The 16,887-nt window shown below is 45.8% G+C and overlaps 1 protein-coding gene across 1 annotated transcript in view; it reads right to left on the reverse strand.

The window, feature by feature from the left end:
- Positions 1-16,887, reverse strand: part of IGF2BP1 (insulin like growth factor 2 mRNA binding protein 1) — a 402,021-nt gene that overhangs the window by 290,362 nt on the left and 94,772 nt on the right. The window contains exon 3 of the mRNA XM_086924241.1: positions 2,976-3,024. Within this exon, the coding sequence (XP_086780367.1) occupies positions 2,976-3,024 (49 nt within the window). The remainder of the gene's footprint in view (positions 1-2,975; positions 3,025-16,887) is intronic.

Below are 16,887 nucleotides of genomic sequence, written 5' to 3' on the forward strand. Positions count from 1 at the left end.
ATTATGATTCCTATTGTGCATTAAAGCAGTTTTCAAATGTGTTTTCCTTCTCCCCGTTTTATTTTAATTGTATAAATGTGCAAAGGAAACTTACAACATTGTTAAGCTTTTTAGTGTACGAAAGGCTGCATCTTGCTTGTTATTTTTGGAGCTACATATATGGTTTCACAATTATGTTTTTATAGGTTTCCGGGGTCCCCGTGCATGGGCCGGAATATTCATGTGCTTATGACTATTGAGGAGAAGCCCCTGGAAGAGAACAAGCTTTGTTTAATGCCTGAAAGTCCCACAAACTGCTAAAGCATCAGCTAGTCCTTTTCAATAGATGCTTCGGACATGACAAGCGTTTGCTTTTCTTCCAGTGTAGTATGCTATGGAACCACTCATAGTAGTTCAACATATCCACATCAAGCATCCTCATGTCTCAATACTTTATGCAAGGTACATTCTGCTCTTTTTGCCTATACCACAGAAAGGTTTACCTGCTAGGAAAAAAATCATCATGAACTTTCTCAGTTGACTGAATGGTGCTGATCCACTACTACCCCTTCCCTACCTTTCCATGTAATGAGGAAACCGCTCATAATGCATGCCTTTAAAGTGCATCATATGCCACAGTCCATTTTTTGGCTATGTGGCATATGTAATAACGAGAATATATGTATCTATTACAGTCACTGGCTGGGATGGCCTGCCTGTTTAGAAAGCCTTCATTGGGAAGAGCTCTGGGAGCAAAGCAAAACTACGACAGGCCACACACTGACGCATAACAGAACACACTGACCCTTGACAGATAACGCCACACAGACTACAAAACCCAGCCCCAACACTACTTCGAAAAAACCCAAGGCCAAGCGAAACAAGTAAAAAGGTTGTAGAAGATGCAGCGACGAAGTTGGGATCAAGCCTTATCCAAGTAGTGTAGTTCCTATATTCCCAATAGGCTCTGCGCATTGGAATAATATATCCTATAGATATGACGTAGGACTTCGGTCAGTAGGTCTCTATCGAATATACTAAACTTAATTGTGAGTGCCAGCTAGCTCAGGTCATTAGAAACTCTCGAATACACAAGAAAGGATTAGTTTGACAACCGCAGAAACAAGACAACTTTGTTTCCCTAGGACTGGAACAAACATCTTCAGAGTCGTGGAAACAATAGATGAGTATTTCACTCAGTCAATCGTGCATGCTTCCTTTCTACAGAGTTACAGAGAAATAGTGAGACAGGCATTTTCAATAAAAGGTTTATTGAACAGTCTTCTTTCTCATGCAAGAGAGGTGAACTGCTACAATCGTAAGGCAAAAAGCAAAGTATAATGCGTACAGCGAGAATAGTACTATAAAATACTGTAATAGCACTGTATGCTTTCTAAGCCATATAAAAATACATAAAACAAGCTAAAATAACTGCTGCTTCTAAAATACGCCTACCCCATTGTACCTAACCTAGGTCTAGTACGAAGGAAAAAGTAAGTTTTGTTTTAGCATAAGTTTTTAGTTCTTCCAAGAATTGCCAAAGGTTTCTCTAGTTTCTAATCAGCTCCATACCTTAGAATGAAGGAGGTCTGGTATCTGTCTCGGACTATGTCCCAACAACCCGCAATGGGAGTAAAAAACACTGGTGCAGGATTTCTCGGCAGATAAGGGCAGCTTCCTGATCAGTGCGTCAGCTTGGAGTGTTTCCTTCAGCACTTGCTGTAGCGAGCTGCGTCGGGCAAGTAGGTCATCAAACTGCACTGAACCACAGTACTTTGCTTTAGCAAGTGAAGGTATATTTATAGTTGTTTAGGAATGCCAGCTTTGACGTAAAGTCGGGGCATATGAATGTCATGGATGAACCCCTAAGGAATGGTTCATGCATAATGTTTCTTGGAGAAATAAACATCCAGGCTAGGGCAAGTCCCTTCTGCTTAAGAGTCTGGTTTTCCAAGAAATCGTTGACTTTTATGAACAGATGGAAGTAGCCATGCCTGTATTTGGGTAGAATGGGCTAAGCCTAAATAAGGGCTTGATTTCTATGCCTATATAAGGGAAACTTGGAGTGTACCTATAGAAGGGCATGGATCTGGAAAATTCATTCGGAATCTAAAAAACGCCATACTACAATACTGAACAAAAAGTATGAACATGGAAACTGCTCTGGTGCCTAGATTCACGTGTGCTATCAAGAAAGATTGGAAGACAGTGTGCACAATCCAGTCTAGCAATGTCGGGACTGTGCAGTGCATCTAGGTCTTATGATACCAGAACTCTGACCCATAAATTGGCCAGCAGAAGAAAGGCATTCTTGCTGAACTTAAGACATTTCATGAAGAATGTTATTACAACACTGAAAAGCATACCACATGCGAACAACAAGCATAAGGACATGTCATGGCATCCTTATACTCACACGCTGGTGGGTTAAGATGAAGGACAGCCCAGCCCACTATTCAAACTTACATAATTAAAACTAGAATTCAGACGGCGAATGATAGAGGGCAAGAACCAACAAGTACTTGGAAATGGAGACTATTCTGAAGCTTCGAGTATAAGTAAATTCAATACACAAGATACTAAGAACAACCATCAAGACAAAGGGGCACAACTATTGGTACAAACAGGTTAAAGCACAGGCCCACAAGAGCTAGTCGCCTATAAGAAAAGTCATTTAGTACCAGCCCTACCAGATGTCCATAGCGCACAGGGGCCCCTGAAAACTAAAATACTGGTATGCAGCATGAGAAGAGATATGCAGGGTGGGTTCTACATCCATCCCCTTTTAGTCTGCACACAAGAAACATCTCAGCTTATTACACTTTCTTCGATTTGGGAGAAACAATTGCAATGCTGGACATGTGTTAACTAATTATGTGCAGGTGGAGGGAGGGGAATAAGGAAGGAGTGGTACTGAGGAAGAGGGGTTGGAGATTACTAATCTTTTTCTGGCCCAAATTGTCTCCACTCTCTCCATGAAACAGAAAGGAACTTACCTCCCATCGAAGCTGAGGTGGAATGTTCCGAATTTGTATTTTTCGGCTCCTGAAAGACAAAGTCAAGACTTTAACACCAACTTTAAACGAATGTTTCTATTTTAATAACTCAAGCAGTTAAAAAAAAAGTTCTTTGGCTGAATAAACAGTTGAGGTGATGAGCGCTCCATGGGGCTAATGGAGCAGAGGGGTAAACAAATGGTTAGCACTGTGCGGGAGCGCCGAACACATGTAATGTTGAGTCTTGTAGGTTGCTTGCACATAACACTATAAAGGAAGACCGAAACCATTAAAAGAAAAAAAAAGGTACGAATATAAGGCACCTTCAAGTTATAAAAGATTTCCCCAGCAACGTCAGACATTCGAAGCTCACAAGAGACCTGAAGGGATTGGAGTAGCGCTCCCACTATGCAAAGATGAGCAGATCCCAACAGCCAACATTTCATAATCAAGCGAGCCACATATTCGTGAAGCACTTTAAATGTCTTCCCATAAATACAGATTGAAGAGGAATAGGAATGGCTAGACTGCCTCTGGAAGGCAGACTAGGGTCTGCCACATGTCAGCACTCTGAAATGTCAAAAGCAACGCAAGCGCAGGTCTGTGTAGTCTACAAAACTGTCTACAAAGCAAAACTGTCGGACCAGCTTTTCACTGAAAATCGTCTTACTGCTCCACCTACGAGGCTATCACAATGGACAACAAACAGCCCAGCGGCAAAAGCCCGAGAGTCTTGGTCTACACTAACTACAGCCCACGCCGACTACTCCTGCTGAAGACCGGTAAATCCAACAAGGAACAGACAGTTTCCTTGACATTTCTGGCTCGCCTGGTTTTTGGAAGATTGGCCCGGCCCGATCAAGTCCAGGACACAACTGTACCGGGTCTCAGGCCTGTCGTAAAACGCTGCGTGAACCCTTCACCGTGCAGACTAGTCCATGAACGCTACACACCGCAGGGTATACTACAGGGGCGGGAGTATACGCATTAGGTTGACGATAAATCAGGGGCCACGTCTGTGGGTTTTAAGTAATGCACCCTCACCAGCAGAACAGATGTAAACGAGTAGGTGGGTTCCTAGGGTATGCCACCCTCTGGAATTGAGGCTTCCTGCAATCAGAAGTAACCCAAACAAGAGTCGCGTTGTTAGGGAACCCGAGCTGGCAGAAATGGGATCAGAGGCAGTGAATTGTGCAATACTGGAGTCCTGCCTCGGTGTGTAGAATAGCCTTCACAGTGACGCCTTTGTACTGGTGGCAATGGACACGTATGCTTCGACACTTCCACTCGCGTTCATAATGGGGGCATAGACCATACAAGGACATCGTGAGCAAATGGTACAAGCTCACCCACCCACCTCCTCCGAGCAGAGCCCTCCCCAACCATTCCACCTACTATTCTACCTGCCCTTCCAGTGCCACTGGGAGGGACAAGAACCCTACGCTCAAAGCTCAAACTCTGGTTGACACAAGCAGAATTGTTTCCTGTGACCTGTGCAGACCCCATATATTCAAACCTCTTAAAAATAAGGATTGACCGGAGTATTGAGAAACAAAGTAGTAACTACAAGTTAGTGACCCCATTTAACATGCCCAACGTTGTGCAGGAAGGCCAGGAACAAAATACATGTGTGTCATCCGCATAAGATGTCAGCCCCATCCCATGGGACTTGATAACCTTGGCCATGTCAGACACGTAGATATTAAACAGTGTCCGACTCCAGGAGAGTGAGAGTCTCACTAGGAGTCTCTTTACAGTGTACCGGAGTTCTAGAGCTGGCAAGGCATTAATTTTGCCAGGTCAAATTTGCAGTTTAGAACTGCATGTAGGATGCAATGGCTGTCTTGGATGCTTTAAGGGGTTACTTAAGTAGGTGACAAAATAAGTGGAGAAGGCCCACGAGTAGCATTTAATTTACTGGCCCTGATATAGGTTATACCACTATCAGGGACACAAGTAAATTAAATATGCCTATCTGGTGTAACACCAATTTTACTATGATTTAGGTAGTGAGCACAAGCACTTGGTACATTTAACCACTGTTAATCAGTGCTGAAGTCCGAAGGCCATCATAAAGTATTCAACAAACAGGAGGGAGAAGGAAAAAGGTTTGAGGGTGACCCTGCAGAGAGGGCAAAGTCCAACAATTTCCTTGAAAGGGAGGCTGGAGTCCTGGGTGAATCCAAGCAGCCTGGCATTCAGTGAAAGTTGGGAGTTCAAAGCGGTCAAGGTTCATGTCCATGAATCAGGCAAGCACTGTATCTTGTTTATTGGTTTGTGAAGATCAGTTTGGTTCACTGATAGTTTGTATTGGTTAATGAAAAGAATATTGCCTCTGGTCTCGTCGGAAACTTCTGACGTGCTTTGTGCAAAGTAAGAAAATTGTGTTCATTTCAGTCCAAAGCGTGTACCACTGTTTCTTCGGCAAGTGTGTTGAGCTTCAGGATTTGCTGGTGTGTTACGATCATACCAACAGTTTAAAGCAACGTAGTTGTAAGAAAAAGCAAGTGCTGGAAGCAACAACCCCATGAAATCCACCCATGTATATCCCCTCAATGCTATAAGCTTTTATGTGTTTCTTTTTATTTGTGTGGAAAAGTGGGTCTATTGTCTTGCCATTCACTTCGCCATTTTGTGATTCACTCCACCATTTTGTGCTGTGCTCTTGTGACTGACTTCTTGTGACTGACTTTCTTTCCGGAACACGAACACTTTGAAAGCTCAACTTTTGACCGGTTACATTTCTGCACGGACACAGTTAATGCTTTGGCCTGCCACTAACTGACCAGCTCATGCTCAACCAGTCGGACATGGAGTTTTCCAGATGTTTATCGTCCTGGCCTTATACCCTGCACACTACGCACTGCAGGCGACCTACAACAAGCCTAATCAGACTTCTGCTTGCTGTAATCATACCGCTCTGGGCCCTCACCGCTACCTGTGCTTATCAGATTAACCTTTGACATGTAAATCAGATTAACCTCTGAACTATGTAATTACAATGTTTTGCCCATATCCTGCGAAAAAACCCAAAGGCTGGGCAGGATAGAGGGTATATAAAGTGCAGAACCAAAGCACTGATCAGACTGCCTCCTCAGACAGCTATGGGTGTCTGTTGTTGAGGCCTCCCCATATCATGAGATTGTAATAAACATCCTTTCCCTCTGGCTCCAGCGTTGGTCTCAGTTTGTATTCCGGACCCCCGTGGACTATAGGGTGACCCCGACACCTTCGGTGGTCGGCCAAAAGACCCCCAAATCCACAATTGCCGCCGAGACGTAGGGCCGATCAGAGACGCGGATTGCCCGGTCATGGGGTCCCAAGAAGGAAGTTGAACGGGCGGTTATGGGGCTGGTCTACGTGAAAAAGACACTTTTCTTCGTAGCCACCACCCAACCTTCACTACATCTGAAAAGACCCCCGCAAGAAGCTCCGTTCCGGACTCGGGCCATCGATAGACTTGGACGATCTTTGCAGTAAAGAGACCACCTGGAGAAAGAGACCAAGGATTCTGGTAGGGTCGCTGATTTGCGACACCTTTTTGTTTGTACTTTGTTTTGGTTGTCTGGTTTGTTTAATTTCACTCTTTGCAAAGATTGAAGATAAAACGGGTAATGTGGACTTTCTGTCCGTCCCTTTGAAATTTGTAGAGATATTAGAGAACATAGAAAATCATGCCCGTACTTGGTAAATCCGCTTGATACAGTTGATGACACCTCTTTGGTATTTTGGTTATCCAGACTTGGTATTTCGATATTTGCAAATAACGAAAGTTAAGCGGGTAAAGTGGACTATTTGTCCAGTTGTCAGAAATTTGTAGAGAAGTTTAAGCTAGAAAAACATGCCGCGTTTATTAAATTTGCACGATGGTTTGGTTGTTGTATATCTCGATCAAGGGTGCTAGAAGATAGTCGGCGCCACCCCCCCCCCCCTCCCCCCCTCCTCTCCCCCCCCAAAGGTACCTCAAGTAAGGATATGTACATAAAATACGGTATTTCTACCATAATAATTCATTATGGCATAAATACACATCCAAGGATAAAGAGACTCAGTGGCCCATATATGGTTTTTGAACCTCACATAAATTGAAGCTGTACAAATACAGCTCTTCAAAAGAAGGTCGCGACAAGCTATGTTTGATGCCCTAGGCCAATGGAAAGGGGGGGGGAGCTGAAAGAAGGGCTCAGGCAAGGTTACAGGAAGAGGCTAGAAAAAACAATAAACAGAAATTAATAGAATTGCAACAGGAAAAAGTTGCATCCAACCTAGCGTGTACAGATAGAGAAGTAAGGTTGAAGGTGTTGTGAATGTTTAAACATGGCCATGTTTGAAAGTTGGTTGTTCTGATTGAATGAGGAATATGTAACAGCAATCATTAGGCCGTGTGCTAGTAAATCGAGTTGTTTTGGATATTGTTGCCACCCTAATGATATGCACTTGGCTGAGAGTTAACCTGCCCCGTCTGCGGGCAGCCCTGGTCATGATATGTATGTAAAGCATGGTACTACACCCCTTTTGGTTAAAGCATTGTGGCTGTGAATGTGTGAGAAGTGCAAGGAATGAGTTTAATTTGGCCTCATTGCCATCAATGCGTCGCAAGATAATTGGAAGGGGTGTAGTTAGAAAAGGAGCACCCATGATGCAATGATACCCTTGATGTACAAAGTACTAATGAAAAGTAAATATGGAGAGATCAAAAGTTCAGTTTAAGAACAAAAGTGTGTGCATTTAGAAATTACAGGTTGTTCCCATTTCGGGTTACTTTTAATGGCCCAGTGAGCCACGTGCCCGGTGTAGAGGTTTGTGTTTAACATCATAGTTATAGGTTCTAACTCTAGCTGGACCTACTGAGACGTTCATCCATTTGAGGTTGATGAAGAGTACCATTGCGTGGGGTAGTAACAAACATTTGCTCTATGCTGATATGTTCTGTGAATCATTCACATTAAGTGTTTTAACCCCTTCGCTGCTAGGCCTTTTCCCCTCCTGTGCTAAGCCTTTTTTTGGCGATTTGGGGTAGTGCGCACTTAGGCCCTGTAACTTTTGGACCACAAGGTATCCACGCCAAATTTGCGTCCTTTTCTTCCATCATGTGGATTCTAAAGGTGCCCAGGGTTTGTGGATTCCCTTGTAGGGGTCCCAGAAATTAAGGAAAATACAGTGACATTTTAGTTTTTTTCAGAAAAATGGGAAAAACTGGCTGCAAATGAAAGCCTCTGGGTTTTTCCCTGCAAATGTTATCAAAAAAGGGTTTGTGGGGCTGAAATCTCAATTTTCTCAGCTTTTAGGGAACGACAGTCTTTTGTCAGAGAACCAACTTTTCACACAGTTTTGGCATTTTTCTGGGACATAGCCTATTTTTGCTATTTTTAGAGCTTTCAACCTCCTTCCAGTTAATGGTAGAAATTAGTTTGAAAGCAATAATGGATCCTGGAAAGCTATACATTTTCGAAAAATTGACAAAATTCTGAATTCAGAAAGGGGTCATTTGTCTAAATCCATGAAGGTTTCTTTATAGAAACTAACAGTTAAATATTGTAACAATATACAATTTGTTGAAAAAAACAGCCTTTTGTCTCAACGTTCTCACCTATAACTTCTTGTAATTTTGACAGCTCTTGGAAAGCAATATAACATTACATCAGTTTTACCTTTCTGGTTGTGGGGATATATAGGACTTTTAGTTTCACCAAGAACCCGACGAACCCAGAGCCAAAAACCGAGCAGCAACTTGCAATGGTATTTTATTATTTACTGGGTATAGAGCACTTATTCTTGGAAAATGTATACATGGAAAATTCGGTATGAAAGACACCTATGTATTTCTGAATTGGGTACAAATTATAGAGTTTAGAAACAGATATTTGCACATTTTCAAAATTGGGAATACTCATTACTAGCATGAGAATTATTGGTCATTTTCCAAAAAGATTTTTCTTTTTTTACACAATGTCTTTCATTGGGAAGGGAGAAATGCATGAAAACTCAATTAGGTAATAACAGTTGATTTACAAATCTGAATTACCCTAAAATGGTACCTCACTTGTGTGGGTCGGCCTTGCGCCTGCGACAGGAAACAGCGCAAAACGCAACATGGTGCACCTCAATATCGCAGTGAAATCGTGCCCTTTTTTGGCAAAGAGCCTACCTTTTGTTTTTGAACCCTAGCTCTGCCGGCACCTAGGGAAACCTAGCAAACCTATACATTTTTGAAAACTAGACACCCAGGGGAATTCAGGATGGGGTGACTCTACTGCCTACCACCAGGTTCTGTTACCCAGAATCCCTTGCAAAGCTAAAAAATTGACAAAAAAACGCATTTTCCTCCCATTTGTGGTGGAAAGTTCTGGAATCTGCGTTGATCAACAAATTTCCACCCACCCAGCGTTCCCCCGGGTCTCCTGAAAAAAATGGTACCTCACTTGCGTGGGTGGTTCAAGGACCCGCAACAGGCAAGGGCCCCAAATCTAATGAGGCAACATCAAAATAACCAACCTGGTTTTGCAAGGGGGTTCCCATGAGTTTTTGGTCCAGGGCTCAGCGGCCATCTAGGGAAACCTACCAAACCCACACATTTCTACAATGTAGACACCTGGGGGCTTCCAAGGAGCTATGGCTTGGGTGGATATCCCAACGTTCTTACCCAGAATCCCTTGCAAACATCATTTGTTGCTGAAAAAAATCTTTTCACACATTTTTGTGGGAATGCGTGGCACCACTAGGCTCACACAAATTTCCTCCCACCCAGTGCCCCCCCAGGTCTCCGGATAAAAATGGTACCTCACTTGCGTGGGTGGCTCAAGGACCCGCGACAGGCAAGGGCCCCAAACCTAAGGAGGCGACATCAAAATAACCAAACACTAACCAACCTGTATTTGAAAGGGGGTTCCCATGTATTTTTGGCCCGGGGCTCGGCGGTCATATAGGGAAACCTACCTAACCCACACATTTCTTGAAACTACAAACCCGGGGGAGTCCAGCGATGTATGGCATGGGTCCCCCAAGGTTTTCCTACTCAGAATTCCCTGCAAACCTTAAAATTTGGTTAAAAAAACACTTTCATACATTTTTGCGTGGGATCTCCGTGCCGGCACAAATTTCCTACCGCCCAGCGGTCCCCTTGTTCTCCAGAGTAAAATGATACCTCATTTGCGTGGGTGGGCCAAAGGCCTGTGACTAAGGTGAGGTGCTTAAATTGGTCAATCCAAACACTACAATTTTTTAAAATTCATTTTTAGCCTGTTCTGCTTTGGGGCACCCACACAAGTGAGGTATCATTTTACTCGGGAGAACAAGGGGGAACACTGGGCTGTAGGACATTTGTGCCGGCACGGAGATCCCACGCAAAAATGTATGAAAGTGTTTTAACCTAATTTTAAGGTTCGCAGGGAATTCTGGGTAGGCAAACCTTGGGGGACCCATGCATGCCATACCTCGCTGGACTCCACCGGGTGTCTAGTTTCCAGAAATGTGTGGGTTAGGTAGGTTTCCCTACATGGCCGCCGAGCCCCGGGCCAAACACTCATGGGACCCCCCTTGCAAAACCAGGTGGTTAGTGATAGGTTATTTTAATGTTGCCTCCTTAGGTTTGGGGCCCTTGCCTGTCACGGGTCCTTGAGCCACCCACGCAAGTGAGGTACCATTTTTAATCGGGAGACCTGGGGGGGCACTGGGCGGGAGGAAATTTGTGTGAGCCCAGTGGTGCCACGCATTCCCACACAAAGGTGTGATAAGTTTTTTTTCAGCAAAAAATAAGGTTTGCAAGGGATTCTGGGTAAGAACGTTGGGGGATCCACGCAAGCCATAGCTCCTTGAAAGCCCCCGGGTGTCTACTTTGTAAAAATGTGTGGGTTTGGTAGGTTTCCCTAGATGTCCATCTAGCACGGGGCCAAAAACCCAGATGACCACACTCTCAAAAGCTGGTGGGTTTGACAGAGTCAATGTTGAAGTCGCCTATGTCAAAACCTCCAGCTTTTGCTAGTGGGGACATCTGGGTTTTTGGCCCTGTGCTAGACGGCCATCTAGGTAAACCTACCAAACCCACACATTTCTGAAAAGCAGACACCCGGGGGCTTCCAAGGAGGTATGGCTTGCGTAGATCCTTCAACGTTCCTTTACCCAGAATCGCTCAATTTTAGATGAAAAAAAAAATCAGTTTTCACACTTGTGTGGGAAAGCATGGCATCCACTGGGCTCACAAATTTCCTCCCACTCAGCGTTCCCCCAGGTCTCCCGATCAAAGTGGTACCTCACTTGCGTGGGTAGGCATAGTGGCTGCAACAGGAAAAGGCCCAATTCGTACGATGGAGACTTCAAATTACCTTTAGCAAAACTACCTTATGGGGGGGGGGGGGGGGGGATTTTTGCCCGTGGCTCGGCAGGCATCTTTGGTAACTAACAAACCCAAACAGTTCTGAAAACTAGACACCCGGGGGAGTCCAGGGAGGTATGGCATGCGTGGGTCCCCAAATGTTATCCTACCCAGAAATCCCCGCAAACCTTACATTTAGGTTAAAAAAACACTTTTCCATACATTTTTGCATGGGATCTCCGTGCCGGCACAAATGTCCTACCCCCCAGTGTTCCCCTTGATCTCCAAAGTAAAATGATACCTCACTTGTGTGGGTGGGCCAAAGACCTGTGACTAGAATGACCCCAAAACAGTAGAATTCTCTGCACTTAATTTGTCAATCCTGAATGCTACAATTCCTTAAAAATACATTTTTGGCCTGTTCTGCTTTGGCACACCCACAAGTGAGGTATAATTTTACTCAGGAGAAGCATGCCATACCTCCCACGCAAGTGAGGTACCATTTTTTCCGGGAGACCTGGGGGAACGCGGGGTGGGTGGAAATTTGTTGATCCATGCAGGTTCCAGAACTTTCCACTACAGAAATGAGGAAAATGCGTTTTTTTGTCAATTTTTAAGGTTTGCAAGGGATTCTGGGTAACAGAACCTAGTGGGAGGCAGTCGTGTCACCCCCTTCTGAATTACCCTGGGTGTCTAGTTTTCAAAAATGTACAGGTTTGCTAGGTTTCCCTATGTGGCAGCTGGCTAGGGCCCAGAATCCACAGGTAGGCATATTGCTAAAAACAAATCCGTGCCTAGTCTGCTTTCTGCTGCCCTGGGGGGAAGATTCCAGGGCTGGCGTTGCCCCAATATGCCCCCAAGGGGGAGCAGAAACATTGTGGCTATATTTTTTGGGATGTGGGGGCATTGGTATGCCCATTCTGGGCAGCCCCCACCCCACACAAAAAAGCCAGCGTAATCGTTGGCGTCAAGTGGGCTTTTTGCCCGCCCCCCCCCCGGGGGGGCAGATTCGGGGCTACTGCCCCCATCCTCCCTCCAGGGGGGGCAGAAAGGCTGTTTTTGTTGCGGGTGGGGGCATTGGAATGCCCGTTTTGGGCAGCCCCCAACCTAAGAAAAATGTGCCCAAACTTCCTGTGTGTCTGGTGGGTTTTTTGCCCCCCTGGGGGGCAGATTGGGGCTACCGCCCCATCTGTCCCCGGGAGGTGCAGGAAGGCTGTAATTTTAGCAGGGGAGGGGGTGGGGGCATGGGCATGCCCGTTTTGGGCAGCCACACACTTTCATATTTGCCCCCTCAAAAAATCCCTGGCGTCTAGTGGGCTTTTTGCCCCCGCTCTGGCGGGGCAGATTGGGGGCTAATGCCCCCAACTGCCCCCCCAGGGCGGGCAGAAAGTCAAGTAGACACCAGGGAGATTTTGGGGCAAATGTTTGATTAGGGTGGGGTCTGCCCAAGACGGGCATGCCAATGCCCCCACCCTAATAAAAATGTGCCTAAAAAAATCCCTGGTGTCTAGTGGGCTTTTTTCCCCCCGGGGGCAGATTGGGGGCTACTGCCCCATCTTCCCCCCAGGGGGGGCAGGAAGGCTGTAATTGTTGCGGGGAGGGGGTGGGGGCATGGGCATGCCCATTTTGGGCAGCCACACACTTTCATATTTGCCCCCTCAAAACATCCCTGGCTTCTAGTGGGCTTTTTGCCCCCCCCCCCCTGGCGGGGCAGATTGGGGGCTAATGCCCCAACTGCCCCCCAGGGCGGGCAGAAAGTCCACTAGACTCCAGGGATTTTTTGGGCAAATTTTAATTAGGGTAGGGGCTGCCCTAAACGGGCATGATAATGCCCCCACCCTAATTAAAGTTTGCCCAAAAAATCCCTTACCTCTACTGGCCTTGTTGCCCCCCTGTGGGCAGATGAGTGCTAATGCCCCCATCTGCCCCCTCGGGGGCAAAAAGACTAATTTTTGTGGGGGAGGGGTATGCCCCCCAGGGCGGGCAGAAAGTCCACTAGACGCCAGGGAGTTTTTTGGGCACATTTTAATTAGGGTGGTCTGCCCAAAACGGGAATGCCAATGCCCCCAACTTAATAAAAATTTGCCCAAAAAAATCCCTGGTTTCTAGTGGGCTTTCTGCCCCCCCCCCCCGGGGGGGGGGGAGGCAAATTTGGGGCTACTGCCCCCATCGGTCCCCCAGGGGCAGGCAGAAAGTCTGTATTGGTGGCAGGGTGGGGGCATTGGCGGGTCCGTTTCGGGCAGCCCCCACCCTAAAAAACAAGTGCACACAAAAAAATCCCTGGTGCATAGTGGGCTTTCTGCCCCCCGGGGGGGGCAGATTGGGGGGCTATTGCCCCATCTGCCCCCCAGGGGGGGCAGAAAGACTAAATCCTAAAAATGTATTTATGAGGGGAGTGAAGGCCCTTGCCCAAAGGGCCGCTCCCCCCTCCCTGGTGTCTAGTGGGTGGATCCCTGCTTGGGGATCGCCCAATTTCACAGATATGATATTTCATGCTGTGAACATGACCGACAACACTTCACCAGTGTGTCTATTTGGCTATAACGGAATTGAAGGGCAAAAGAGATATACAGGATTAAAAGTGTTTCACCTGCAGTTAGCCATGTTACTGCCCCCTCCCTTAAGGGACGGGCAGCCCTCGATAAAATGTTCCCTGATTGGAACTATAAATCTGCGTCTCTTGCTAAATAGGTGACCTAAATTTTTCTCATGATATTGCACTAGTTAATCCTGTTTTGCTTCCTAGGTAGTGTATGGCTTTGTTCCTTAAAGGAAACAAAGTTTCATTTTCCCCAGTGAAGGAACTGGAACAGTAGCTGAGATTACAGTATATGGTGTACCAGCAGGTGGTAAAGTTAAATTTGTGTACTACTTTGGTCTTTTGTGTATCACCCATACTCTTGGTGTTGTGTCACATGCCTGACTATCACCCAAGTAATTTCTTGTTCTTCCTAAAGATTTTTCTTTTTGCCGCTTCTCCCCTGATCGATGTCTCATTGTGCCTAGTTACTGGGGATTTTAGCTGTGTCCTAGTCCCATTTCCCTTTTTCGTATTTTTCACTAGTCAGCCCTTTTATTATTGTTGGTGTATTGTTCAAGTTCACACTCCCAGACTGCAGTGATGTACCAAGGACCCCCATATTATGGTTAATTCCCTTTTGCATGACCAGACTGGTTTTCAAGAATTTTCTTTAGTCCCACTTCGATATTTTCCAGTCTGACTGTCAGGGTAGAGATTGACTGGTTAACTGACTCAATACTATAGTAAGACAAGTTTTCCACCTCAGTAGGAGATACCTTACGTTTATTTTTTGTTCCTGCTGATTTTGATTTTCGGTGGCATCAGATGTGTTCTAATCATGGAAATGCCAGGACTCTAGTTCTTGTCTTTTGTTTCCACATTTTGATTATTAGCCTGTGTATTGCATAGTGCACCTGAAGCACAATTATTAAAGGGAGGTATCTACATGTCCCTGATAATCTGTATCATGCGATTTCCCTTTTGAGGTGTTCTAGATAAGGAATGTAGGAACACAGATTTAATCATTCAAAAAATGTTTACCCCATTAGACAATGCCACTATGTGTGAGGACACATTTAGATAGAATTCCCATGTAGCTACCTACCCATAGATGGCAGAGGATATGCTCTCACATTGAAGTTAGTGAGGATAATAAAGGGTACCCAATTGAAGAGACTAGAAGTACTGCCTTTGCCTTGTATCCTATGAGAGTGACAGTGCATTATAGACCAGAGTAATCCCATGGTGTATGGCCACTTCCTCGCAGATTGATTGCAGGCCACCTGCTTGCAGTCACATTGTTAAATACAATTAATTGTTTTTGCGTTAATTAGAAGACTAACTACTGTGTAACATTTCCTACATCACTAGGTTCTGCGGGATCTGCCAGAGTAAAAGGAAGAGTCATAATACCCTGCAGAACAATGATGAAGAGGAGTCCTAACTCCCATCAGTGACCGCTACAGATGAGGGGTGGACGTCTTGGACCTGCAGTCCCAGCACCAGAAAGTAGCACGGCTGGACAGTGTTCGCCAGCGCGTCATCAAGGGCACCTCCAAAGCATTGTGCTTGCTCCACCAGTCGGCGTTGCACATCAGAGAAGCAAAGGATCTGGTGCCCTGCTTGTTGCAGAACAAGAGCTTCAGTGCAAAAGAACGAAAGAAGGATCCCTGTTGACGCCAGGGCTGGTTTGAGGCTTCAGTTTTCTACCGGTCATGTGCTGGTAACCTGACAGCACGCGGTCCCTTGACTCCCTTGGCCTAGGTTTTGGCCACTCCCATCTTTTCTTTGCTCCAACAGAAGGGCAGTGCACCAGAGGATCCAAGATTGACAAAAGGCACTACATTTGTGGTACCCATGTTGACAGGAAAATTAGAATGAAAGAGCAGCCAGAGCGCCCTGACACTGAATAAAGAGTGTTGGAGCCCGAGAGTGTTGCTGAACCTGAAACACTGTTGCTTTTTCCTGATTAAACAGTACTTGGGTCTGCACGATATGATTAGCGCACACAACCAACGAAGAGCACGATATCTGTAGTGCCTGCGGCAGAGGAGAGACTGGTGCCCTGCCTTGAGACATTGAGACCACACCCTATCTATGCAAGACCATGTAGCGTCAGTCGCTGGGTCCTGTTACTACAGGCTTAGGCTACTATGGAAAATTCTACCTTTTGTTCCAACGGAGCATCGCAAAACCCTGACCCAAGCCTTAGTCCTTAGTCATATGGATTATGGTAACGCCTTACTGGCAGAGGTCGGAAGCACCTCTTTGAAGAAATTACAGGTAGTCCAGAATACAGCGGCCAGGCTGGTCTTGAATATGCTGGCTGGCTCCTCATCCCGCCCTATCCTGACAAAACTACACTGGTTGCCGATAAAACAGAGCTTTCTTTAAAGTCTGCTGCCTGACGTTCTGTGCTCTCCAGGGACAGGGCCCCCAATATCTTCAAAGGAAACTAAAAATACACCCCTAGTCGCCCTTTAAGATCAAGCGTGCTCCAGCTGCTTCAGGTGCCCCGTATCAGGCTCCAGAGATCTGGGGGTATGGCTTTTTCCTATCTTGCCCCTAAGTACTGGAATAGCCTTCAAGCTCATTTACGAGAATTCCCCTCATATTTGAAATTCAGGGAACAGTTAAAGGCTTTCTTGTTCTAGGTTTCCTGGTCCCTCCCTGTGCTGTTCACCCTACTGGAGTACTCTGAGTTAAGCGCTGAGATGTCCCCCAGTGATTCGAGCGCTATATAAAAGAGTAAAAGATATCATAACAGACTTGAGTGAGCTGTGAGTGTTTGCCAGGAGGGCACTCCAACAGATACTAAGAAGCACTCATTTCATGGAAAGGCCTGGATCGAGAGGCCTAACGCGGATGAAGACAATGGATGGACAATAGAAGCCCACCAAAGAGGCTTAGAACGGACTTTGGGCATAGTTGCACAAGCGATTCCAGTGCAATTGTTTAAAGTGAATGCTAGATAAGTTGCCATTTGACTGCATTGTCATGGAAGAGGAAGTGGCTCCACCTCTAGCATCCAAAAATGGTCCACCAAAAGTGAATTTGTGTGACTGTTCTGCTGGCATCCA

Source organism: Lissotriton vulgaris, chromosome 5 (assembly GCF_964263255.1).
Source record: "Lissotriton vulgaris chromosome 5, aLisVul1.2, whole genome shotgun sequence".
Classification (NCBI taxonomy): Eukaryota; Metazoa; Chordata; class Amphibia; order Caudata; family Salamandridae; genus Lissotriton; species Lissotriton vulgaris.